The sequence below is a fragment of the Lipotes vexillifer genome, unplaced genomic scaffold (assembly GCF_000442215.2).
Source record: "Lipotes vexillifer unplaced genomic scaffold, Lipotes_vexillifer_v1.1 scaffold618, whole genome shotgun sequence".
NCBI lineage: Eukaryota > Metazoa > Chordata > Mammalia > Artiodactyla > Lipotidae > Lipotes > Lipotes vexillifer.
This window is the reverse complement of record NW_006799025.1, coordinates 1,658,201-1,668,535: the sequence shown is the minus strand read 5'-3', so window position 1 is coordinate 1,668,535 and position 10,335 is coordinate 1,658,201. Positions and strand designations below refer to the sequence as shown.

The 10,335-nt window shown below is 37.8% G+C and overlaps 1 protein-coding gene across 1 annotated transcript in view; it reads right to left on the bottom strand.

Annotated features, from left to right (window-relative positions):
- CADPS2 (calcium dependent secretion activator 2) overlaps positions 1 to 10,335 on the bottom strand; it is a 524,381-nt gene that overhangs the window by 128,221 nt on the left and 385,825 nt on the right. Inside the window, exon 15 of the mRNA XM_007471293.1 lies at positions 9,068 to 9,169. Coding sequence (XP_007471355.1) covers positions 9,068 to 9,169 — 102 coding nt within the window. The remainder of the gene's footprint in view (positions 1 to 9,067; positions 9,170 to 10,335) is intronic.

Here is a 10,335-nt window from a genome sequence, read left to right as displayed (position 1 = left end):
CCCCCCCCCCCCCCCCTTACATTTGCCTGTCTCTGCTGGTGTCTAGCTCTCCAACCTCCCCATCCCCCCACATAAACCTTCTGCAGTTCTACTGCCCGCAGTCATTTATCCAAAGTATTTCTAGTCCCATGTATTCCTAGTACACACCAACAACTGGAGGGCAGGTATTCTGAAATCAGGGTCAGAGCTGGGAGGATGTGTAGGCCCCTCAAAAGTTAGCTGCCACATGGTGGTGACAGGTTTACTGCTCTTTACAAGAGGGTCCCTCTTCAGGTCACTTTCCACTTAGAGAGCACAGAACGTCAGGGCCACTTCATCCTGCCGGTGTGCCTCGCTTGTTCAACCAGGTTCAGCAAAGCCTCCCTGACCGCTGCCTCAGCCCCAAGATCAAGTGCTACACAGGCAGCTGGGCTGTCGTGGACTGCCATTTTGCTCTTAGACACCTTCAAACTAATAACTTGAAAAGTTTACTTATTTCCATGTCTTTTGCCATTATCCAAGGACTAAGTAGACGTATTTTCTAAGACATAATTACAAAGGAATTCTTTTTTTCCACACTGTAATTTGAAGAGGTTTGCCTCAAAAGCACATATAGTTTAAACTCACGCTCTTTTACAGGACCAAATTTTAAAGAGAAACTTTACTGGACCTAATTTTAAAGAGAAAGAGAAAGATGGATTCCTCACAAAGCAGTAGTTGAATTTATATTCGGATTAGCTTTTAGTTTTGTGAAACTTCCATTCGCGTCAGATAAATGCAAATAAGTGTCTTATAAATCTAGCCACTCACGTTTTTCTTCAGAATACTGTTTATCATTCCATTTACTGTTAAAACTTTTCTTCACTTAATCTTGCCTCTATGCATCCTCCCCCCCCCACTACCTCCCCCACCCATACATAAAAAAACATGACCAATTTATTTTGATAAGAGTTTTTCCTGCACAGTGGTGCTTTTTAGAGCATTAGCAAATTAGTAAAGTAGCTTTAGTCATTTTGTGTACCATAAACCTTAATCCACGTTTAAATAAAACACAAATTGGGTTCTTGTAGTCCCCTCCTCCTGCTTAAATCTTTTCAGTGTTTCTGCATAATCCACCCATTGTCTTTCCTATTGTTTATTTCCATTAACCTATGGGTGACACATTTTATGAATGGAATGTTACTGATCCTCAGATTACATTTAGCATTTCAGGGCTTTGAGGTCCCACTGGGTATGCTCTGAATTAGCATTAGCTGCCCGTGATGTGTAAATAATTCAACACATTTACAGAGTACAAGTAATCCTGAATCAATAAAATACAGAAAATAACTACACAGAAGCTTAATTAATCTTCACAAAACAAGTTTTAAAAGAAGGGAATCATTTTATTCTGCCTTTCAGGATAAATATTTTGGGTTTTTACCACTTTGATAGCTCTGCCATAGCTAAGCAAAGTGAAAAACACTCAATTAACAAATAAAATTCAACCAAGTTTAATACCTAATCTGAATAAATTAAAGTCACGCTGATTTTCACTTTAGTCAATTAATTACACAGATAAATGAGCCTGCATAGACCTGTCCAATGATTAAACTGGTTTTCTTTGAATTTTAAATTAAAATTTTAAATACAGTATCTGTTTTTATCAAAGTTATACATGCACATAGCCTGAAAGGGAACTTTTCCTAAGGGGATTTTTATGAAAAACGTAAATCCTTTATGTCAGTTCCACCCCCATTTCCCAAGTAATTTCTCGAGAAAAAAGTGTTTTTAACTTTTAGCTGATTCTTTTGGTATTTAAATGTCATATCCCTAACCTACATGATAATATTTCAAATTCTTGATTTTCCAGTTTTAGATATTATCCTACTAACTTCCCACTATGGAAGACAAGTTCTTAGCTTTTTAAAAAAAATAGATTTAGAGGTGTAAGTGGCATACAATGAACTACACATATTTAAAGTATACAATTTGATAAGTTTTGACATATGTATACACCTGTGAAACCATCACTACAATCAAGGCAATATACATATTCATGCCCCTCAAATGATTCCTCCCGACTCGTGGGGCCCAGGCAACTACTGATTTACTGTCATTTAGATTAGTTTGTGTTTTCTATAATTTCATGTAAGAGGAATCATACAGTATTGAACTTTTTTGGGTCTGATTTCTCTCAGCATAGCTGTTCCGATATTCTTTCATGCTATTGCAATGTATCAACAATTCATTCCTTTTTATTTCTCAGAAGTATTCTAATACATTTTTTTATCCATTCCTTGTTGACGGTCATCGGACTTGCCTTCATATTTGGGCTATTATGAGTAATGCTGGTATAAATATTCATATTAAAGTCTTTGTGTGGACGTATGCTTCCATTTCTCTTGGGGAAATACCTAAGAGTGGAAGAGTTGGGTCATACGTTAGGTGTTTAAATTTTTAAAAACTGCAAAGTATTTTACAAAATGAGTTGTACCATTTTATATTCCTATCAATCACTGTGGCTTTAGTTTATGTTTCCTTAAAGAGTAACGATGTTGAGCATCTTCTGATATGCCTTTTCACCATCATATATCTTTAGTGAAATATCTGTCAAAACAACTTTTTATTGGGCTGTTTTATTTCTTACTGTTTTAAGAGTTATTCATAGGGAGTTCCCTGGTGGCCTGTTGGTTAGGATTCTGGGCTTTAACTGCTGCGGCCCAGGTTCAATCCCTGGTCGGGGACCTGAGATCCTGCAAGTTATGCAGTGTGGCCAAAAAATAAATAAATAAATTTATATATTCTAGATAGAAGTCTTTTGTGGGTTATGTATTGTGAAAATATTTTCTCCCGTTCTGAGATTCCCTTATAATGTCATTGGAAGATCAAAAGTTCTTAATGTTGACGAAGTTGGAAGTAATATTTTTCCATTTATGAATCACGATTTTGGTGTTTTATTTAAGCATCTGTGCTTAGTCCAAGGACACAGAGATTTTCTGTTTTCTATGTCTATCCATCTTGAGTTAAATTTTGGATCAGGTGTGAGGTATGGATCCAGGTTTTTATTTTACATTTGGATATCCAATAGTTCCAGCACCACTTGTTGAATAAAGTATACTTTGCAATTTACCTGTACACTTGTTGAAAATCAATTGACCATATGTGAGTCTATTACTGGACTCTCTATACTACACTACCTTGATTATTGACTTTTGAGTAGATAGTCTTGTCTTGTTTTTGACTGTAGGTGGAAAACATTCAGTCTTTCCTACTTTTTTACTATTAAGTATGATGTTAGCTGTAGGTTTTCCATGATGCCCTTAACAGGTTAAACACATGACATGTGGTAATAATAATTATTTTGATACTATTGTTTACTAATTCTATCTTCCCTGTCATTTTCACTTTTGCTTGTTTTCTTCCTCTTCATTGGTCGTATTTTACTACTTCTTTGTATGCCTAGGAATTTTTGACTGGATGCTAGACATTGTTATTTTACCTTCTTGGAGGCTGAACACTTTGGTATTTCTTTAAATATTCTTGAATTTTGTTCTGGAATGCAGTTAAATTACTTGAAAATAGTTTGATTCATATGAATCTTGGTTTTAAGCCTCATTAGGAGAGACCATGACAGTGTTTATTCTAGGGCTAATTTTTTTCCATTACTGAGGCAAAACCTTCTGTATTCTACCTGATGCTCATGAATTAGGTTTCCACTCTAGATATTGAAAACTGGAGTTACTCTTAGCCCTGTGTAAAGAAACCCCTGTAATCCTTTCACATAGTTCTTTGCCCAACTTTGAATAGTTTCCTCACATCCATGCACAGATCAATACTTAGTTGAAGACGCCAGCAGGACCCTCAGCAAATATTTCGTGTAGGTCTCTTTGCTTTCTCCTTTAGAACTTTGAGTTGAAAACTCTGGCAGCCTTACCCTCCATGGACTCTCAGCTCGGTCTCCTCAAGTCAGGGTGTCCACGGGGATCCACCCAGATTCCTCCTCCCTGGACCATGATCTAGAAACACTGTGCTGTCAGTAAGCTGGGGCAATTAAAGGGCTTATCCATTGTCTTCCATCTCTCAGGAATTACTGTTATTGTCTTATGTTTAATATCTTGAAAAGCATTTTTTTCCCACATATTTTGTCTTTAAAAAATTGTTTCAGGTGGGAGGGTAAATATCATCCCATTACTCCATCTTGGACATAAGTTGCTTTTTTTTTAAAGACCACTTTCCACCACCTTAGACATAATTTCTGTTCCTCCTACGCTTAATGCAGTTACATCACTTTTGTGTGTTAGACCGAAATTCAGTATCTATGTTAATTACATAAATGTCCCAGATAACTGAAATGTATCCAATATGATTACTTTCTAGTGTCACTATTTTGTTTATAATACTTTGCTATATTTGTCTTTGTTTTTATTTCTTCTTTTTATTATGTACTTAATCTAATACAATTCCAAGCTCTAACACAATACAATTCCAAACTCTATTCCAACTGGGTGAAACTTCTCTCAATATGTTAAAATATCACAGTGTTTTGTCAATTTGATCTACTTGAAGAATTTTCTGACCTGCTCTGGTCAGAACTATTTCCTCTCTAGGCTCAGTTGTCACTTTGGGGTCTCTATTAGCCAGCACTACGAAGATTCCCTCCTCTCTCATGTTGATTTCCTGTTGCAGGGATCTTAACTCTCCCTCTTTATTTTCTCCTTTGTCTTGGTAAATTGCATTCCCCAGAAAGGGAATATGGGAAGCACATCTTTTGATGTCCAGTATGCCTGAAAATATCATTATTCTACCATTACCCTTAATGGAGACGTTTACTAGTGTAGAATTCTAGGTTGGAAATAATCTTTCCTCAAAATTGTGAAGCCACTGATGCATTGTTTTCTGGATATCAGTACTGCTCCTCACATCAAAATGAAAGCTGCAGAAGAAAAGGATCTTTTTAAAAATCTTGTTCACTGCCCAACACATAGTAGGCACTCAGTAAATTGCTGTAGAATAAATCAGTGTTGAGAAGCCATTCTGATTCTTGATTCTTTGTATCTCAGCATCCTCCTTTTTATCTCCAAGATTGTGAAAATTCATAAAAATGCACTCTAATGAGTATCTATTTTAATCCCTTGTGCTTGGTACTCAATGGGCTCTCTTAATTTGAACACTTATGTCTTTTAATTATGGAAAATTGTTTTGAATAACTTTATTGATAATTTCCTATCTTCAACCTTAACTGTTTCTGGAATTCCTATTATTTATGCTGATGAAACTCCTAAGCAGATCCTTCATTTTTCCTATCTTTGTACAGTTGCCCCTTAGTATCTGTGGGGAATTGGTTCCAGGACCCCCATGGATCCTAAAATCCACCAATACTCAAGTCCCTTATATAAAATGGGGTAGTACAGTTGGCCCTGTATATCTGCAGATTCAACCAATCCAAATCGATCTGGCCAGGGACGTGAAACCCAAGGATAAGAAAGGCCAACTGAACTCCTATTTTCCTATCCCTCCCACCCTCCACCCTGTACTTTCTGGAAGATTTCATTAACTTAATCTCCCAATAGTGTGTACGTATTTGTGTCATTTGCATCAATTTCTAAGAGTTCTAATTTTTTTCCCCTAAGATTTTTTCTTTTACTTTTTTTAAGCAACATCTTGTTTTTGTTTTATGGATGCTCTATTTTCTCAAATCTCCAAGCATATTAATAATAGATTCCCGCCACCCCCTCCACCATTTCCTTCTTCCCACATAATCTTTCTTTTCTCCCCAAGTTGCTGTTTTGTATTACTTGTTTGGGCTCTGTCTCCCACAGTAAATACTTTCCTCAAATATCTGATGCCTTACCTTGGCTGTCAGATCATTTTCAAAATTGAGTTATTAAAAAATTGAACGGAAGCTATATGCACCTAGGTGGGTACGTGCAGACTGTGGTCTTTGCTGAAGGGCAATAGAGCTGGGCTGTTTCGGTGGGAGTCTTTCTTTTCCACAACTTTAGGTCTTTTCTCTTGGGCTACTCAGAGTCCCGGGGGAAGGTACTTACAATATGTATGGAAAGTGTAAGCCTGCCTGCCTGCCTGCCTGCCAGCATTTTGGGTGTCAAGTGTGTGAGTTGGAAGGAGAAGGCTGTGATTCTCAGATTTCAGAATACCCATTTATCTAATCCCCATGTTTCTATGTAATCCCAAACTCCAACTGTGCCTGATGTTTCCTCCCCTCCTCTACCTCAGCCCAGGTACCCTCTAATTTTACCCTCTCCAGGGAACAAACCAAGCAGCCCTCTTCCAGGGAAGGGGAGGGGCAGTGGCCTGGCTGATGAGGCGGAAAGGAGATCTGGGGATCTAAGTGTGTCTTAAGCAGATTTACAACAAATCATCCTTTACTCTTAATTTCCAGGAGGGCTTACAACTGGCAATTCCAAACGTTTTGGTGATTGTATGACATAAATCAGATTGCTTCTCTGTATTCCCCATTGCCCGTTTATGATCCAGTTTTTCCTGGGTGGCTAAATTAGATACCATCCATCCATCTGACTTCCACATTTTTAACTTATTTTTTCCATTTTTTCCCCTCTTACTCTTGCTGTCCTTGTGGGTTTATGTCTTCTGAAAAATATTGTTCTGTTGTTTTAGTTAGGTTCTGTGAGGAAACTGAGCCAGACATGCATTTAATCTGCTGTCTTTAACCAGAAGTTTCTCATTTTTGTTTAATTTAGTTTGCCTTATTATTTTACCTGTATCTTTGAAATCCATTTTTGAAATACAGTTGGGCCTGAATAAATAAATTTCTATACAAGAGTTATTAATAGTACTCTGGTTACTTCTTTAGTGTGAGTTGATAAGTAATTTACGTTCTTTCTAAATTTTAATGTAAGTGGCTAAGGAAGATCATTTGGCAGAATCCTTAGGAAGATCTTCATGGAAAATTTAAACACTTTTCTAAATTGGCCTATATGGATACCTAAAATTTCCTCTGTTTTACTTTAATCCCATTCCCTCTTATCCAGTTTTCTATGGACTCAGGAAAAATAAAACTGGTAAAATTTATACAAACTCTACAAATATCAAAAGGGAATATAAAAGTCAGCCTAAAATGTCTAGACTAGTTTAGTTTAGTTCTTTATAGTACATCAGAGAAATAAAAACAAAAAAGAATTCTAGCGCACATCTTTACAGACATTATTAAGAGAAATAGAGAAACAAAACTGTAAGAGAGAGAATACTAATACAATAAATGATGTGGACAACTGTCATTCCCTGCCTCTACTGTGTAGCTGTAAGCACTGTGGGGGACAGGACCCGCTGGTGGGCTGGCTCTCACCAAGCTAACTCGATCATGGCGGTCCCATGGCTTGTCAGTAACGGAGGACCTAGTATGTGGGCTTCCTCTGGCCCCTGGATTTGGTTCAGGACTGGGCCTATGACCTATCTAGGGCAAATGAGATATGAGGGCTGGTTTGCTAGGATCTTCTAAGGAAACTTTTCATCTTAAGAGAGAATCACAGAAAGAGACAGCCTCTACTACCTTCCCTTTCAACTCCAACATGTATGGATGTGAGGCCAAGGAATTCTGTGGTCTTGTTACCCATCTGGGGATGAAGCCAGCCCATAAAGGAGAATAGCCGTGTGAGAATTACAAAGAAATGGAGCTACGGCTACTAAATTCAGCCTGTCTTAAAGTCCACCCCATCTGAGACCTGCATGTAAGTGAATATATCCATTTATTTTTTTAAACCAGTTTAAGATAGGATTTGTTACTTGCACATGAAAGCACTACTACAAATAACCACAGAGACGTATAGTTACTGATATATATAGTCAACTGAATGATCAGCTGTCTCAATAATGTCAAAAACAGGAAGATTATATATTGACTTTCATTAAATGACAAACACAATAAATATAAGGGTCTCTACACAACCTAAAAGACAATACTCTTAACAGCAAATGCAGAAACATCCTCTGCAAATGTGTTTCCTAATATGAATTTATTGGCCTTTTGGGAAGAACAGTTCTCCAATGTGAGACTGTTCCATGAATAGCATTTCTAAATCCAGCACTAAGTGACTGCCCCTATGCCCAGTTATCATGACAAAGAAAATCCTCCCTCATTCACTTGCCTTCAGGTAGTGGTACCAGCCCCAGATGAAAACACCAATGCAGAGAAACAGATGGATAGTATATCTTGTGATAATTTTTTCCTTCAGTATCATTTTAAAGTAAGAGTCTAAGCTTTTCATATTACAAATAAGGAAACTGAGGCCCAGAGCGGCCATACTCTATTCACATGGTTAAACAACGGTGTTTTCAAACTGCTGAGGGGGAATATTAACTGAATTTATTTTTCAGTAAGTTCACATGAAATGACATACCTGCAACATGACAGATATGCTATAAGATGCAATACACTGACATGGCAACATTTTATAGGATCTAATGATGAGACTGATAGAAAACGGTATATTTCTGTTTTTGACCATTAGGTTCTATTAAGCTAACTGTAATCAGGGGAAACAATATTATCAAGATATTTATCCTTCACCCTGCAAATGCTTCTTAGTAACAATACTTAATTTTTTTGGCAAAGAAACTGTGCTAGACGCACTGTGGTCCTTGTTCTCACAGAATGTAAATAAAAGGATAACCGGGGACTATATGATAGGTGACCAGGGCATAGTACAGATGATGAATGCTAAAAAGACTTCAGCTTTGCCACTCTCTGCTGGAATAAATGAAGAAGTCTCCCCTGTGAAGGTGGGGCTTGAGTCTCCTTGCCTGGCTACGCAGTGAGAGGGAGGAAAAGCCCCCAGAGCTGCGGGAAGAGGCTATGCAAGGCTGAGAACTGCACAGGGCTAGCAAGAGGGCCAGTGGAAAGGATACTGCAAGGGGCGGGTGTGCACTACTGAATGAGTAGTGCAAAAACTGAAGGCAGGCTGAGAAGCAGAACGCAGACCTAGGAACGTGGACCACACCTTTGCAGGCAATGGAGGAGAAGCTACTGATTGTGCCTGAGCAGTAGCAGAAAGACATAAAAAACATTTGTAGGGGATTAGAGGGTTGAGTGAATTAAAGAAACAAACACTTGTACTAATGGAGTATATACCTGAAATGGCTTATCTGATTCTCTAAAAGGGAAGACAGTCTTTCCTTTATCTCCTCAAACTTCTCTTTTTCTTCCATCGAAATAGTTCCAATTCCATCAGGCCTGGAAAAAAAGAGTCAGTAATTTATTGTGATAGAACATTTACCTCTTTTAAAAAGTATTTATTTATTTATTATTTATTTTGGCTGCACTGGGTCTTATTTGCGGCACATGGGATCTTTGTCGCGGTGTGCAGGATCTTTAGTTGAGGCTTGCATGCGGGATCTAGTTCCCCTACTGGGGATTGAACCCGGGTGCCCTGCACTGGGAGCGTGGAGTCTTACCCACTGGACCAACAGGGAAGTCCCTTGAACATTTACTTTTATATATTTTATATCTTTCTATTTCCCTGAAAAATCCAAATAATTAAGGAAAATGCATATTGGTTCACAGTACACATACTACTTGTGTCTACACTGGAAATTTACTGGAGATATTTATAGCCATTTGCTTCATATTTCGACCTGGAATGAATGGAACAGAATTATTCTCTTTTAGACAGCCTTCAAGGTAAAGGATTACAATAAATATTTTTCAGAGCTACAGAAAACAATGACTAGTCCTTGAGAATAGCAGTGAAAAGTGTTTTATAGTGATACCAAACATTTGACCAATTAAATATCCTGAATGGAATTATTATAAAAAATATACTGAATGTAAGCTAAAATGTCTTAACTCCTTCTCTTTCAAATAAAAATTAAGCTAATGTGAAACTGGAGATTTAATTTTAATTGTTGTAAGGAACAGACATTTTGGATTCATACAGTGGTTTACTGCTCTATTTTTTTGTTTAAATATAAATGAAACATGAATACTTGAATAAAAACATACAGAGAAGAAAGACCACCTATGTTTCAAGATTTTTGTGCTTAACCAAATATGCCTATGAAATAAAGTATCAACTTTATAAATAAAGTAGTACCTTTAAAAGTAGCAACAGGGACTTCCCTGGTGGTGCAGTGGTTAAGGATCCCTGGTCCCGGATGATCCCACATGCCACGGAGCAACTGAGCCCGTGCACCACAACTACTGAGCCTGTGCTCAAAAGCCCGCAAGCCGCAACTACTGAGCCCACGTGCTACAATTACTGAAGCCTGTGTGCCTAGAGCCTGTGCTCCACAACAAGAGAAGCCACCGCAACGAGAAGCCCGCACACCGCAACGAACCACAACTAGAGAAAGTCCGTGTGCAGTAACAAAGACCCAACGCAGCCAAAAAAAAAAAAAAAA